This window comes from Mustelus asterias, chromosome 3 (assembly GCF_964213995.1).
Source record: "Mustelus asterias chromosome 3, sMusAst1.hap1.1, whole genome shotgun sequence".
Classification (NCBI taxonomy): Eukaryota; Metazoa; Chordata; class Chondrichthyes; order Carcharhiniformes; family Triakidae; genus Mustelus; species Mustelus asterias.
In genome coordinates, this window is record NC_135803.1 from 69,908,952 (window position 1) to 69,925,727 (window position 16,776).

The 16,776-nt window shown below is 42.9% G+C and overlaps 1 protein-coding gene and 1 non-coding gene across 5 annotated transcripts in view; one reads left to right on the plus strand and one right to left on the minus strand.

Annotated features, from left to right (window-relative positions):
• The first annotated feature begins 473 nt into the window (after positions 1-473).
• Positions 474-16,776, plus strand: part of dgkd (diacylglycerol kinase delta) — a 138,829-nt gene continuing 122,526 nt past the window's right edge. For 3 of the 4 annotated variants that reach the window (XM_078209114.1, XM_078209115.1, XM_078209116.1), the window contains exon 1: positions 477-680. In XM_078209114.1, the coding sequence (XP_078065240.1) occupies positions 507-680 (174 nt within the window). In that variant the 5' untranslated portion in view covers positions 477-506. Of the gene's footprint in view, positions 681-16,776 lie in introns of all 4 variants that reach the window. The other variant, XM_078209113.1, reaches the window with a different exon arrangement.
• Positions 6,144-6,333, minus strand: LOC144492015 (U2 spliceosomal RNA). The gene has a single exon (XR_013497566.1). It is a non-coding gene; the product is annotated as a U2 spliceosomal RNA (small nuclear RNA).

The following is a 16,776-nucleotide window of genomic DNA, read 5'->3' on the forward strand; positions in this document are numbered from 1 at the left end:
TGGGGCTCCCTCTGGCGGCGGTTCCCGGTACAGCGCGCGCTCGCTCTCCTCCTGGCGACAGAGTGCCGGTGTGGAGATGCTTAACCTGGTGTTGTTAAACTTCTGACAGAGTGCCGGTACAGCGGGCTCTCGGTTTCTCTCTGGCGACTGGATGGCAGTACCGCGGGCTCTCTATTTCCCCCTCATGGCCGGATGCCGGTATCGCGGGCTCTCGGTTTCTGCCTGGCAGCCGGATGTCGGTACAGCGGGCTCGCCGTCCTCTGGCGGCCGGATGCCGCTACCGCGGGCTCTCCGTTTCCCCCTGGCGGTCGGATGCCGCTACCGCGGGCTCTCCGCTTCCCCCTGGCGGCCGGATGCCGATACCGCGGGCTCTCCGTTTCCCCCTGGCGGCCGGATGCCGATACCGCGGGCTCTCCGTTTCCCCCTGGTGGCCGGATGCCGCTACCGCGGGCTCTCCGTTTCCCCCTGGTGGCGACGCTGGAGTGAGGACCCCGGTTGCTGCGGTGATGATGGCGGCTCGGGAAGCGCAGGCCGCCGGCTCCGGCTGTGAGTTGGGGGCCCGGGAGCGTCTCGCCAGCGGCAGCACAGTGGGAGACGAGTCATCAGACAGCGAGGCCGAGCACGAATCCGCGCAGAAACTGATCCGCAAAGTGTCCACCTCCGGCCAGATCCGCAGCAAGGTGAGGCCGGGGGCCGGGGTGGGGGCAGCGAGACCGGGAGCACGGCGGCTGCAGCCAGGAGCCGGGGGGAGGCCGCGGGGGGCAGGACGAGGATCCAGAGAGGGAGCAGAGCCCGCAACACAACTCGGGAAACAGCGCCCAATTCCCGGGAATAATCTCCTCTGGGTCCAATTCCCGGGAATAACCTGTCTCTGGGTCCAATTCCCGGGAATACTCTATCCCTTGAACCAATTTTTGGGAATAATCTGTCCCTTGGTCCAATCTCTGGGAATAATCTGTCCCTTGGTCCAATCTCTGGGAATAGTCTGTCCCAGGGTCCAATCCATGGGAATAATCTGCCCTGGGATCCACACTCTGGGAATAATCTATCCCTGGGTCCAATCTCTGGGAATAATCTGTCTTTGATCCCATCCACAGGATGTACCACAAAATTTGTCCTCAACAGAATCTAGCACAGTTGAGGTTCCTGACAGGTTTTTCCCTTGCGTGACCTTGCAAAGCTTCTTAAGGTACAAAATCTCAGGGGAAAGTGTTATAGCAAGTTCACAGAGTTATCACTTTGTAGTGCTGGTTTTATTGCATCGCTAGGTGCTATTGTCAATGGTTGGCTACCTATTCAATATTGATTGGTGACTGCTGAAGTAGTGAGGTGGAATCTTCCATAACTATCACACAGAATCTAAATGGTTGCTGGGATATTGAGAGACATTTATCTTGGGCATTGTGGTCTCCTGAATTGTCTACATCAATTAAGAACCATTTTCCTGATTATATTCTGAAATTAGCCTCTTGTCTCTCTCCGGAGATTGGGTGAGGTTGGGGAGGTGGATTGGGGATTCAGGATGCTCTGACTACATAGTGCAGAGTTTGACAGGCTTGCTGCACTAGCAGCTCTTTTCCTGAATGTCTTTCCATATCTTTCAGTATGATGGCAAGGTTTCCAATCATGGTTCTGTGGTAAGATGGCCTGAGTAGTTTTGTGAGAGGGAACTTTGTCTTTTGAGTTTTGTGCCACACAACAGAAGAGCGGAAATAGCTTCAAACGGTCCGTTGCTCAAAAAGGTGTCCAGAGGATTGTTAAAATATACATAATATATCCAGTCAATCTTACAAAGAGAAAAGTACACAATATGAAATGTTAAAAATTGCTGTTGATCTGAGACAAAAACAGAAAATGCTGGAAAATCTCAATAGGTCCCTCAGCAACTGTGGAGACATACAATACACATCTCTTTAACCTGTGCTTAACCCTCTCGCCACTCACATTGTCTGTACCTTTAAGACTTGATTACCTGTAAAGACTCTCATCCCAACCATTATTTTGTAAATTGAGTTTGTGTCTTTATATGCCCTATTTGTGAACAGAACTCCCACTCACCTGATGAAGGAGCAGCGCTCCAAAAGCTAGTGGCTTTTGTTACCAAATAAACCTGTTGGACTTTAACCTGGTGTTGTGAGACTTCTTAATGTGTTTACCCCAGTCCAACGCCGGCATCTCCTCATCGAGAGAATAGAGCCAACATTTTGAGTCAGGATGAGAGCTCTGACGAAGGGTCATCCAGAGTCGAACTATTAGCTCTATTCTCTCTCCACTGATGCTGCTGGACCCCAAGAATCGGGGTGCTGTGTTCTGATTCCATAGTCACGATTATTTAAATAGGTAATGATTATGGAAAAAGGGGCACTCCAGACAGTCTGGGTCACTTATAGAATTGGATACTGATGCTACAGCTGAGAAGGTATTTTGTGTAAAAACCCAGATGTGTGAAAAAGAACAATGTTTCTCTGAACATCATCCCTGGTATAAGCAGTCACAAAATTACATCCCTGGCCATACCTGAGGAAAGTACAGCATCAGCAGTGACATAGGGTTACAGAACCTGTAGAGCACAGAAACAAGCTGGTCAGTGCTGGTGTTTATGCTCCACCCTTCATCACCTCGTCCCATCAGCAGAACCTTCTATTCCTTCCTCCCTCATTTATTTGCCGAGCTTCAGTGTTCTAGCTGGCAGGATGAACAATTTAGTCCTACTATGTCTCGAACCCAAACCAGCATGAAATAAAACATATGTGTTTGTGTTGTTGGATCAGGTCAGTTCCTGCCCAAGGTTTAAATTGCTTTGCCTTCCACTGTAAACCATGGATCATTGGGCACCACTCCTGCCTGGGAGGTAGAAGGTTGTGGTTTCAAGCTCTGCTTCACAACTTCACACAATCCAGACTGACAAACTCATGCGATGCTGAGGGAGTGCAGCAGTGTCAGAGGTGCCAATTCTACAGCATTGAATATTCTACTGAACACTTCCAAGTGGGTGCCGCTGTATTCTTTAGTTGGGTCTTGCAGCTCTGAACACTGTTTTGTTTCCTGATTCTTGGGTGTACCAGCTCTGCACCACCAAGTTTCACAAGTTGCCAGCCCCCTTGCCTGATGTTCGGGTTTCCTTCAATTCAACTGCTGCCTATCCTTCTTGTGGCTGCCTGATTTAAACTTTAGGCTTGTGACTGAAGGCAAGCCACTACCCTCCCAATTGGTTTCTAATCCTTGAGTTAACCACCTTAAGTCTTGTGATCCCTGACTTTGCAATCCTCTTGTCGCTGTTCCCTGCTTTTAATCACCACTTTCCCCTTGCCTCATTGCTCACTGGACTTCTCAAGTGATATATCTTTTCTTTGTCTTGGAGTCCCAACTGGCAAAGAATGCTTGCAAATGCTTGACGTGAGCATCCACACAGATATATAATAACAACTCTTCACAGACTTTATCAGGTCACTGTGAGCAGGACATCCAAATTCTCCATGGTGGAAAGGGAAAGGTGTCACATACCTCATACCAGAAGGGGAAACAGCCAACTCACCAAGAGTAAGTACTGTACCATCCATGGGAGCTCAAAGTAAAGGTGCTGAACTATCCAAACCCAGCCCCTGTGTTTAACAACAGTGATTTAGAAAGTTGGAGGCACAAGAAGTAAAACAAGAAAAAGAAAATACATGGGATGCCATCAAAGTATCACTGTATCGATCATTGCAGGGCTATAGGTAAGGAGCAGAGGAATGGGTCTAATGTGGATAGCACTTTCCAGAGTTGGCATATGCACAGTGGGCTGAAGCTGAATGACCTCCTTCTGTTCTGTAAAATTCTACAAAAAGCTGTAGAAAAAGCAGACTTCAACAGAGAGTATCAGGTCAGCAAGTGAGCTCAGCCTTGTACCAGGGGAGTTCTCAAATCATTCATGAAATTTAATAATAAAAATAATAGTTGACGAAAGAAAAAAATGTGTAATGGAGAAAATATTGAAATGTTGTCTTGAATCACTTCCCTGAAGCCTGCTTCCAGCCCTTGCTGACCTACTACAGTGTCCTCTCTCCTCATGCTGATGGATCTTCTCGGGAAACAGTGCTGAAGGCGACATGCGTGTGTTGCCATGTAAATGTGGATGGAGACATTTTAGTTCTGCACCGAAGCTCCGATGCCTTTGGTTATAACCCAACCTCAAAAAAAGAACAAAACGTTCTGCTTCAGGAATGTTTCCTGAAGTTTCCTGACAAGTTGGAAGGTTTAAAATAAATTCAGTTTTAGAATTGTTTTTCCACCTGGGTCAGCGGTGTTGCTTGTGGAGATTTGTGAGGGAACGAGCTTGCCTCAGAACATCTTAGCAATGCTGCCGGTATAAAGTGTGGAGATCTGGGAGCAGCAGATCCTGAGCTATTGGCAGGCGCGAATGCACAGCAGGCAGCTTTTTAATAAGCACATCCCCGATAAATGCTACGTAGAGACATGAGAGGGTGGCAGTCTGCAATGTTGATTATAGATTAGTTACGAGTGCTAGTTTATATCACATAGCAAGCAGTGATCTGTTTTAGTAATTGCTGCAAGAGGCTTGGCAGCAGTTGCCTTAAAAATGCTTTGAATTTTGTTGGAATATCCCGTGAGACGTGGAATATAGTGTTTTTATTTCTTCACATCTCCAGCAGAAATTTGATTTCAAGTTTGGTGAAGTGTTCTGGTGCAGTTTGAAATAAAAACATTACAAAATCTATATTTCTTTTGCCCCAGTATTGATGTTGAAAAATTAAAGTTGTCCTCCGCAAGTGTTAATGTTTTCTGCAGAGAGCAGAACTAAAATAATTCTTTATTGAAACCTTGGCTCTCTGCTCCAACTATGTAAAATATAGAGCAGTGTGCGGTTTAATCTAAATGAGCCCTACTTCCTGGTATTTCTCTGAAAATATTTAGTCTCTTGAGGGGACCGACTCAGCTAAAAATAGCCCTGGTCGTCTGTTCTCACTAAGCTCACAGACTGATGCTGACCAGATGGAATTCATCCACCAGAACATGCAAACAGCAAAACATTCAATTTGTTGCTTTTTTTTCCACGGACTTGTTTAGCAGTTAAAAAATCTAACTTGTGTACCACTTCCTGAAGGTCCCTTAAAGTTTGAGATTGAATGCACCCTCACATCACCCCTCTTATAGAAGTGCATATTGTGTTTAACAGAATTGGAGGGTGTCAGATAGAACAGTGAAGGGCTGGGGAGTGGGTGGCATGGTCAGAGTCTCGAGGGTGCTTTTGAAGTCAGGGAAGGAGACAGTGACACAAAGCAGCTTTTGGAGGGAGTTCCAGGGAGTAAACAGTGGGTCTGGGGGTAGTCAAAGTCACTAGAAGCAGAGAGCTATTGGGTGGGATATGAGGTTAGAGAAGGTCACTTCCAAGGGTTGGGGGGCGGGGGGGGGTGGGGTGGGGCACAGAGGTGAGGTGATCGTCAGAAACCTGAGTGGTTTCCTGATGAATGCGTCACTCAGCCACATTGTGGTGTTCTTCCAACTCTCTTGGCAAACAGCAATGAATCTTTGCTGTCATAAGTTAGAATTTGAGGAAAGGGCATACTTTGTTTGCAAACTGATCATGCTATATTTGAAAATTTATGTTATCATTCTGCAGGATCTTAGCTGGACTGTGCACTAAGTTTATTCTTAGCCACAGTATGCACAAAGAGGGAAAGCCATTGACTAAGCCGCCACTACAATTCCTGGTTACTATCTAATGCTGAATAATATTTTGTAACCCCAGCATCCTATCTGACCCTGAGTCGAGTTTCTGACTTTGTATTTCCTCATTGCAGAGAGTGCTTCTATCTTCCTGACAATACCTGCCTAAGCCCATCTGCTGCAGAAACTCTCACTCCTCCAGACTCGACTATTCCACTTCTTTTCTGGCCGGTCACACATCCTCTGCCTTTCACACGCTTTGAACTCACCCATAACTATGCTGCCCATACTCCATCCTGCAACCTTGTGTCAAATCCTTTCATAGTTTTGTTTTCCTTATGTTAAATTTTTTTAAATACTTTTCCAATTCAATCAAATCAAGTCCAATTCAGAGTCTCAACAAGTTGAGACATTCCCGATCCAAGCTGACAAGACAGGGCCTTCACACCTGTCTTGGGCCTGATCTACATGAGCCAAGCTGATTGGAGGAGGGGGAGGATCCTCCTCCAAGGCTTGATGTCATTTGCATCTTAGCCAAAAGGCCGAGATGCCGCTTTTAAAAATTGCTTCATATGAAACATATGAAGCCTCAGCGTAACCTAATGACCTCAACCAAGCGCAGATCCGATACTACACTTGATCTTAGCCAAAAGGCCGAGAGCATATGGCTGTGACGTTACATGCAAATATTTTTAAAAATTGGCAGATCATTGCTAACTGGTCACATGCAAATGAGACATCAAGCAAATACAGAACATTTCACCCAATGTTAATATGCAAACAGCAGATTAGCAAAGAGGTGAAAACACAAAGTATACATGAAAATAGAAATAGTACGTCACATGCAAATACACAGCCAGTGTGCCAAGTGTAAAATAGGAATCAGAAATCCCAAATTTATACTTTCATATCCTATGTTAGTATTAAGACTGCAACTCATATTAATATAAAGGTAGGGCAACAGGTAGAACTAGTCAGCACATTATATACATGTATAAAGACAACTCATCAACTTGAAATTGTTAAGCATATTTAACATAAGGAAAACTAAGGAAGTTTTCCTTATGTTAAATATGCTTAACAATTTCAAGTTGATGAGTTGTCTTTATACATGTATATAATGTGCTGACTAGTTCTATCTGTTGCCCTACCTTTATATTAATATGAGTTGCAGTCTTAATACTAACATAGGATATGAAAGTATAAATTTGGGATTTCTGATTCCTATTTTACACTTGGCACACTGGCTGTGTATTTGCATGTGACGTACTATTTCTATTTTCATGTATACTTTGTGTTTTCACCTCTTTGCTAATCTGCTGTTTGCATATTAACATTGGGTGAAATGTTCTGTATTTGCTTGATGTCTCATTTGCATGTGACCAGTTAGCAATGATCTGCCAATTTTATATTTGCATGTAACGTCACAGCCATATGAATGTGATCCACCAACTGTACATTAACATAGGATGTGCTTCTGTGTATTAATGCTGGATTTCCCATCCATATACTTAACGTGTGACATGCCATTTGTTAAAGTGACATGCTATCTCTATCTCTACTCTCTCTGTATTTACACCTTATGTGTTAGTATATTATATAATGCGCTTTCTTAGATATGTGACACACAAAATGCATATTATCATTGTATGCTGTCTGCATAGATTTGGGTGATATGCTGCGTGAATATTAACAATATGTGCTGTCATTATTCACAGTCTGTCTCAGTGCACCTTTACACATGATGTGCTCTCTCTATGTGATGTTCCATCCCTTTATTTGCACAATGCATGCTATTTGTATATTTACATTTGTTGTATTAGCTCAATATTTGACACAGTTGTACTGTCAGTATGTTTATACACAGCCTGCTGTCTGTATATTTACACGGGATGTACTAACAGTAGATATTTATATATGATGTGCTGCAGCTACAAAGAGTTAGCTATATGGTGGGAGAAATAGCAAATGCACTCGTTTACCAAAATTCACTGGACTCTGGGACAGTTCCAGCAGATTGGAATACAGCAAATGTGACGCCACTGTTTAAAAAAAGGCGGTAGACAAAGGGTGGGTAACTATAGGCCGGTTAGCTTAACTTCTGTAGTGGGGAAAATGCTTGAATCTATCATCAAGGAAGAAATAGTGAGACATCTGGATAAAAATTGCCCCATTGGGAAGACACACCACGAGTTCATGAAAGGCAGGTCAGGTTTAACTAATTTACTGGCATTCTTTGAGGACATTATGAGCGCCGTGGACAACGGGGAACTGGTGGATGTGGTGTATCTGGATTTCCAGAAGGCATCCAACAAAGTGTCGCACAAAAGGCTGCTGCATAAGATAAAGGTGCATGGCGTTATGGATAATGTATTATAATGGATAGAGGATTGGTTAACTAACAAAGCAAAGAATGGGGATAAATGGGGGTACTTCTGGTTGGCGATCAGTGGCTAGTGATGTGCCTCAGGGATCAGTGTTGGGACTGCAATTGTTTACAATTTACATAGATGATTTGGAGTTGGGGAGTTAGTGTGTCAAAGTTTGCAGATGACACTAAGATGGGTGGTAGTGCAAAGTGTGCAGAGGACACTGAAAGTCTGCAAAGGGATATAGATAGTTTAAGTGAGTGGGTAAGAGTCTGGCAGATGGAGTACAATGCTGGTAAATGTGAGGTCATCCATTTTGGTAGGAATAACAGCAAAATGGACTATTATTTAAATGGTAAAAAATTGGAACATGCTGCTGTGCAGAGCACCCTGGGTGTCCTTGTGCATGAATCACAAAAAGTTGGTTTGCAGGTGCAGCAGGTAATTAAGAAGGCAAATAGAATTTTGTTCTTCATTGCTAGAGGGATGGAGTTTAAAAACAGGTAGGTTATGTTGCAGCTATATAAGGTGCTGGTGAGGCCACGCCTGGAGTACTGTGTACAGTTTTGATCTCCTTACTTGAGAAAGGATATACTGGCACTGAAGGGGGTGCAGAGGAGATTCACTAGGTTGATTCTAGAGTTGAGAGAGTTGGCTTATGAGGAAAGACTAAGTAGACTGGGACTATACTCATTGGAATTTAGAAGAATGAGGGGGGATCTAACAGAAACATAAAAGATTATGAAGGGAATAGATAAGATAAAAGCATGGAGGTTGTTTCCACTGGCAGGTGAAACCAGAACTAGGGGGCATAGCCTCAAAATAAAGGAGAGCAGATTTATGATTGAGTTGAGGAGGAACTTCTTCACCCAAAGGGTTGTGAATCTGTAGAATCCTGTGCCCAGTGAAGCAGTTGAGGCTACCTCGTTGAATATTTTTAAAGCAAAGATAGAAAGATCTTTGAACAGTAAAGGAATTAAGGGTTATGGTGAGCAAGTGGGTAAGTGGAATTGAGTCCATGAAAAGCTCAGCCATGATCTTATTGAATGGCGGAGCAGGCTCAAGGGGCCAAATGGCCACTTCTGCCCTTAGTTCTTATGTACTCGCTGAACTGTACAGGTACTCTGAGTACTGTAACTGTACAGATACTCTGAATACTGTAACGGTACAAGTACTCTGTATGCTGTAATAGTACAGGTTCTCTGAATACTATAATGGTACAGATTCTCTGAATACTATAACGGTACAGGCTCTCTGAATACTATAACGGTACAGATTCTCTGAATACTATAATGGTACAGGTTCTCTGAATACTATAACGGTACAGGTTCTCTGAATACTGTAATGGCACAAGTTCTCTGAATACTGTAATGGTACAGGTTCTCTGAATACTGTAACAGTACAGGTTCTCTGAATACTGTAACAGTACAGGTTCTCTGAATACTGTAATGGCACAAGTTCTCTGAATACTGTGATGGTACAGGTACTCTGTATACTGTGACGGTACAGGCACTCTGAATACTGTAATGGTACAGGTACTCTGAATACTGTGACGGTAAAGGTACTCTGAATACTGTGACGGTACAGGTACTCTGTATACTGTGACGGTACAGGTACTCTGTATACTGTGACGGTACAGGTACTCTGTATACTGTGACGGTACAGGTACTCTGAATACTGTAACTGTACAGGTACTCTGTATACTGTAATTGTATAGGTACTCTGTATACTGTGACGGTACAGGTACTCTGTATACTGTGACGGTACAGGTACTCTGTATACTGTGACGGTACAGGTACTCTGTATACTGTGACGGTACAGGTACTCTGAAAACTGTGACGGTACAGGTACTCTGAATACTGTGACGGTACAGGTACTCTGAATACTGTGACGGTACAGGTACTCTGAAAACTGTGACGGTACAGGTACTCTGTATACTGTGACGGTACAGGTACTCTGAATACTGTGACGGTACAGGTACTCTGAATACTGTGACGGTACAGGTACTCTGAATACTGTGACGGTACAGGTACTCTGAAAACTGTGACAGTACAGGTACTCTGTATACTGTGACGGTACAGGTACTCTGAATACTGTGACGGTACAGGTACTCTGAATACTGTGACGGTACAGGTACTCTGAATACTGTGACGGTACAGGTACTCTGAAAACTGTGACGGTACAGGTACTCCAAATGCTGTGACTATGCAGGTACCATGAATGCTGTTACTCTAAAGGCACTCTTGAATACTGTGACTGTCCAGGTACTCTGAATATTTTGAGTGTCCAGGTACTCTGCACTAAATACTGTGACTGCACCGGTACCTTGTCCTGAATACCTTAACTGTACAGAACAGCATGTACAGAATACTGAATAATTGTACAAAACATTTGGACGATGATCATGGATTGTGAAACTTCATGTTGCTCATTGTATTTAAGAAATCTGCATAATTCTAGAATATTCAATGTACAGAATGTACAATATATCTAGGGATGGTACTGAATACTCACTAACTATACAAAACATTCATTGTCTGCAGATCACTGACTGTACAGAATACATACTGTTGACTTTTGATCAGAATGTTGACATATAGATCTTTATTTAAACAATAATTTGAGTTGGAGCAGTACAGCCTACCTCTGGTTGAGGTCCGAAATACTGGACAAAGTGACTTTGCACTGAAGTGTAAACCACAGTTATCATGAAGTTTAGCAGAGCATGCTGCAATCTGTTATAAAGAAGCAGCGAACCTAACACGTTAAGTACATTGCAGGCGCCGGCAACTCCCTATTTGTTACTCAGAGTAAATCATCCTGCCACACAGTAACTACATGGGAAATGTTTGAAAGCATTCCTGGGGTAACATTAGATTTCTTCATATAATTTTCATCCAGTGTCGATTCCATTCAGTTTCTAATTTTTGTTCATTGAAATGGAACAAATGTGAGCCGTGCTTCAACATCTCCACAGCAGCTGCTGGTCACTGCAGCCAGTGCCAGACACTGCATCCCCATCCACAGCAGCTGCTGGTCACTGCGCCAGTGCCAGACACTGCATCCCCATCCACAGCAGCTGCTGGTCACTGCGCCAGTGCGTCACTGCAGCCAGTGTCAGACACTGCATCCCCATCCACAGCAGCTGCTGGTCACTGCGCCAGTGCGTCACTGCAGCCAGTGTCAGACACTGCATCCCCATCTGCAGCAGCTGCTGGTCACTGTGCCAGTGCGTCACTACAGCCAGTGTCAGACATTCCATCAACATGCAAACAACATCTGAGTTGAAAAAAGTGATTTAGCATTTAATTTTTTAAAAACCCTAAACTTAATAGCAAACAGATGGCTATGACTTGTGAGAAAATTATGCTGTTTCTTCCTGTCTGTCCCCAGGGATGGAAGAAATAATTTTTTTATGGAAGAGCCACTTCCTGAACAGTATTTTAGGGGCCAGTTGTTCAGGTTTGAGGCTGTGTGCAGTGCTGTAACATCAGGGCACTGTGACCCCATACATTACTGCTCTCAGAGGTGCTCAAACTAATTCAGAACAGGAGAATAACAGTGGTTTAATATTTTACATAAGCAAGGAAGCCTGAGGAAATGAACCCCATCATCATCATTTAGAGAAATAAAGGAGCCAGGGGCATCCTTGATGGTTTGTATCTTGAAGGAATGGTGCCAGGGAGTTTAACACAACCAGCAACCTCGCACTTGAGCAGACAAACGAGGTGTCATTTAAAGAGCAGCTATTTGTACTCGAGGTTTAGCAAGGCCATTTATTGTGAAGACTGCTGACTGGATAGAGAGGAAAATGACTAGATTGGAGATTGAGTTCAGACCAGATTGATGGCCTATTATCCTAAGGACAGGATGGAATTGAAAGTGATTGGGGTGAGCCAAAAAAAGAGCAAAGTAAATGGGATGAGTCCAGTCCTTTTGTTCCTGTCTTTCTTTTGCTGGCATTTGGAAGCTTTACTGCAGGACTCTTTCAGATTACAATGATTATAGTGCTCACTTAGATGATTCAATGCTTATATCACAAAGAATTGATCATTTGCTCAGTTTTCTGACAGTTATGTTCCTGATATGGTGTCACAGAGTGTAGAACTTTTAACAATGCTAAGTTAATTGTGTTGGTTCAAAAACACTTTGTTAAATTTTAGTAAATATTTATTCAACACCTTTCCTGTTCCCTGATTTTAAAAATTGAATTATTACTTCTAATACAACATATTTTGCAGGGCAATGGAAGTAGAGAGTGATAAGTGGGACTAATTGCCTGAGAATTTCAGAGCCGGGGGCATAGTTACCTGAATGGTTGTCTCCTGGTGCTTTGTGACTCAATGATTCAGTGCAGCCATTTTCAACCAGCACTAGGTGGCATTACACTTTCACTTGCACACACTGCTCAGCACCTGGTGACAGGCCGGACACAGGAAGATGGTACCAGTTACTATCCTCCCAAGTATTTATAAGTTAACAAGAGAATATGTAAAGCTCCCAGTGACTCCATTGTACTGCGGTTTCTAGTGTGTTTAAGGTTATTGCAATATTTATCCCCAGACGAGTTTCCCTTATCACCTCTAACATTAATTTATGTTGTGAAGGGTTTCTTTGAAGGAGGAACATTTATTCTTGAATTTCTCCAATTTGATTTATTAAGTGCCTAAAGATGACCTCAGTAAGAATTCAGCTGTTGAACGCTGAGTAGGGCTATACAGGGATTTCATTTAAGGCAACAGTGGCAGATAAGGTTTTCAATTGAACTGCAGACTTGGTGGGCCGAAGGGTTTGTTCCTGTGCTGTACTGTTCTTTGTTTTTTGTTGTACAATTGGGGTGCCTGAATGCAACATTTTGAACTATACAACCCTGGGATTAAAATATTGGTGAGTATTAGTCTTGCTGTATGATACTAGAGGACTGTATGGTACAAATCTGTGTAACACTGGAATGACCATGTGTATACAAATCTGTCACTGCAATACTGGGAGAACAAGTCCGGATACACACCTGTCACTGCATGACTGCATACAGGTCTGTCACTGTCAAACACGAGGGGTCAATATGAGTACAGGTTGGCCATTGTATAATCCTGGAAGACAATATGGATCCAGGTGTGTAACTATGTAGCATGCGGTACCATTCTGCTCGGTACCACTCTTTTGATGTATATAGCACTGTAGTGCAGCCATGGTGGATAGAGCTCTGTCACTATTTAACACTACAGTGCAGTGCTGGTGGTACAGGTTTTTCACTGTATAAGCACTATAGTGCAGTGTGGGTGGGTACAGGTTTTTCACTGTATAAGCACTATAGTGCAGTGTTGGTGGGTACAGGTTTTTCACTATAACACTGTAGTGCAGTGCTAGTGGATACAGGGTTTTCATTGTATAATACGACAGTGAAATGCTGGTGGGTACAGTTCTGTCACTGTATAACATGATAATGCTGTGCTTGTGGGTACAGGTCTGTCATTGTATAAGAACCATAAGAACTATGAACCGAAGTAGGCAACTTAGCTGCTTGAGGTTGCTCTGCCATTTAATACAATCATTATATCTCCACTTACCTGCCCCATCACCATAGCCCTTCAAACCCTTACTAATTAAAAATCTGTCTATCTCTTCTTTAAATTTACTCCAAGTCCCGGCATTCACCACGCTCTGGGGTCGTGAATTCCACGGACTCAGGACCCTTTGAGAGAAGTAATTTCTTCTCATCTCTCTTTTAAATCTGCCACTCCTTATCCTAAAACTATGACCTCTTGTTCTAGCTTGCCTTACAAGGGGGAACATCTTCTCCATGTCTACTTTGTCAATCCCCCTTAACATCTTATATACCTCAATTAGATCTCCTCTCATTCTTCTAAACTCTAAGGAGTATAGACCTAAACTGCTCAATCTCTCTTCGTAAGCCAAACCCCTCATCTCTGGCATCAATCTAATGAACCTCCTCTGAACTGCCTCCAATGCAACTACATCCCTCAGGTAAGGGGACAAAAGCTGTACACAATATTCAAAGACTGGTTTCGCTAATGCTTTGTACAGTAGCAGCAGCACTTCACTACTTTTATGTGTATTCCTTTAGCAATAAATGCCATGATTTCATTTGCCTTCCTTTCTGTACCTACATACTAGTTTTCTATGATTCATGCATGAGAACACCCTGATCTCTCTGCACCAAAGCATTATGAACTTTCTCTCCATTTAGATCATTTGCTTTTGCATTTTTCCAAAATGGATAACCTGACACTTATCTACATGAAACTCCATCTGCCACATTTTGCCCCATTCACTTAACCTATCTATATCTATTTATAAATTTCTTATTTCATTTTCGCAACTTACTATTCCACCTATTTTAGTGTCATCTGCAAATTTGGCTATGGTACCTACTATCCCTGAATCCAAGTCATTACTATAGATTATAAATAGTTGGGGCTTGAGGGCCGAACCCTGCGGCACCCACTAGTTATATTTTGCCAACCTGAGAAAGATCCATTTATTCCGACTCTGCCTTCTGTTGGTTAGCCAATCCTCTATCCAAACTAATAAATTACCCCTAATCCCATATGAACTAAGAATGTGGATTAACCTTTTGTGTGGCACTTATCAAATGCCTTCTGAAAGTCCAGATATATTACACCTACAGGATCCTCATTATCCATTTTGCTTGTTACATCTTCAAAGAACTCAAGCAAATTAATCAAACATGATCTACCCTTCATAAAACTATGCTGACTCTGATGGATTGCATTTTGACTTTCTAAATGTCCTATTATTACTTCCTTTACAATGGATTCGAACAATTTCCCAACAACAGATGTTAAACTAATTGGCCTATAGTTTCCTACAATTTGCCACCCTCCCTTTTTGAATAAGGGCGTTATTATCATTTTTCCAATGCACTGGAACCATTCGGAAATATTGTTAGCAATGGATCCACTATCTCCAGTGCCACTTCCTTTAAGACCCTGGGATATGGGCCATCGGGCCCTTGCCTGCCTTCAATCCCAATAGTTTGCTCAGTACTTTTACCCTAGTGACGATGACAGTTCTGAGTTCCTCCCTTTCTCTAACATCTGCATTTTCTGATGATGACCATGTCCTCCACCGTCAAAACTGAGGTAAAATATTGATTTAGTGTCTCAGCCATTTCTGCATTCCCCACGATTAATAACCCAGCCTCCTTCCAATGGACCAACATTTGCTTTAGCTACTCTCTTCCTCTTTATATACTTATACACCTTTTGCTGTCTGTTTTTATATTTTGCACTTGTTTTCTTTCATAATTTACCTTTGCTCTTTTTATTACTTTTTTAGTGACCCTTTGTTGATCTTTGAAAGCTTCCCAATTTTCGAATGTGCCACAGGCCTCTGCAATATGGTATGCCTTCGTTTTTGACTTTGTGTTATCCTTAACTTCCTTGATTAGCCATGGAAGTCTTTCATCCTTAGTTGGGTGGACTTGAATATCTCCTAACTATCTGTCACTGTTCATCAACTGTCCTACTTTGTAGTCTTCCTGCCCAGCCCATTAGGGCTAAATCTGTCCTCATGCCTATGTAATTTCCTTTGTTTAATTCCAGAATACTACTGTGAGACTCCATTTCTCACCCACAAACTGAATTTAAAATTCTAACTTGCTATGATCACTGTATAACACTACAATGCGGTGCTGGTGGATACAGGTCTTGTCACCCTATAACACTCCAGTTGTGTACTTGTGAGTACAGGTCTGTCACTGTATAATACAGTAAGAAGTCTAACAACACCAGGTTAAAGTCCAACAGGTTTATTTGGTAGCTACCAAATAAACCTGTTGGACTTTAACCTGGTGGTGTTAGACTTCTTACTGTGTTTACCCCAGTCCAATGCCGGCATCTCCACATCATGACTGTATAATACTACAGTGCAGTGCTGGTGGGTACAGAGCTGTCACTGTATAATGCTGTGGTACAGTCCTGGTGGGTCCAGGTCCATCACTGCATAACGCTGCAGTGCAGTACTGGTGGCTATAGATCTATTGCTGTATAGTAATAGGGCAAGATGTTCATGAATGTAGGCATGTCCCTGTTTAATTCTCTAGACTATTGCAGATCTGTCACTTGTGATGATCACCCTGTTAGAAACAGTTTGATGTAATGATCTAATTTGCAATGAGTGCTTGCACAGCATTTCGGCATGTTGGTTTCCACGTACCTAGTTAGCCTATGATTTTTCATGTGTTATGGTTGGATTAGTTCAATTGGGCTCAGTTGCATGTGTAGATTGACCTGCACTAATGCCTGACCAGTGTAATCATTATTCAGACTTTCCCTCAAATAGAAAAGAGGAGAATTGTGCTGCTGATGGTGGAACACTGTGAGCCCCAACTGCTGGGTCAGGCACCGAACATTTAACTGTTGTGGTAAATGATCCTGTACCATTTGACTATTTAACACATCTGAACTAGAGTTTCAAGGAGCGCGGTGAATGTGCAGCTTTGATATGAGGCATCTGGATGGGTACATGAATAGAGGGATATGGACCGAGTAAGGGCAGAAGCTTTTTTTCAGTTTAGTTTTGGCATCATGATCAGCACAGACTTGGAGGGCCCATGTTGTACTTTCCTTTGTTCTTTGGTCTTTGAGTGGGTACAAAGTGAGGTGCGGTTATTGTATATTTGACCATCATCCATAAGCCCAAAGAGGCCGCAGCAGTAAATCATTCCTGTCTACTGTGCTGCCACGCTGCAGAC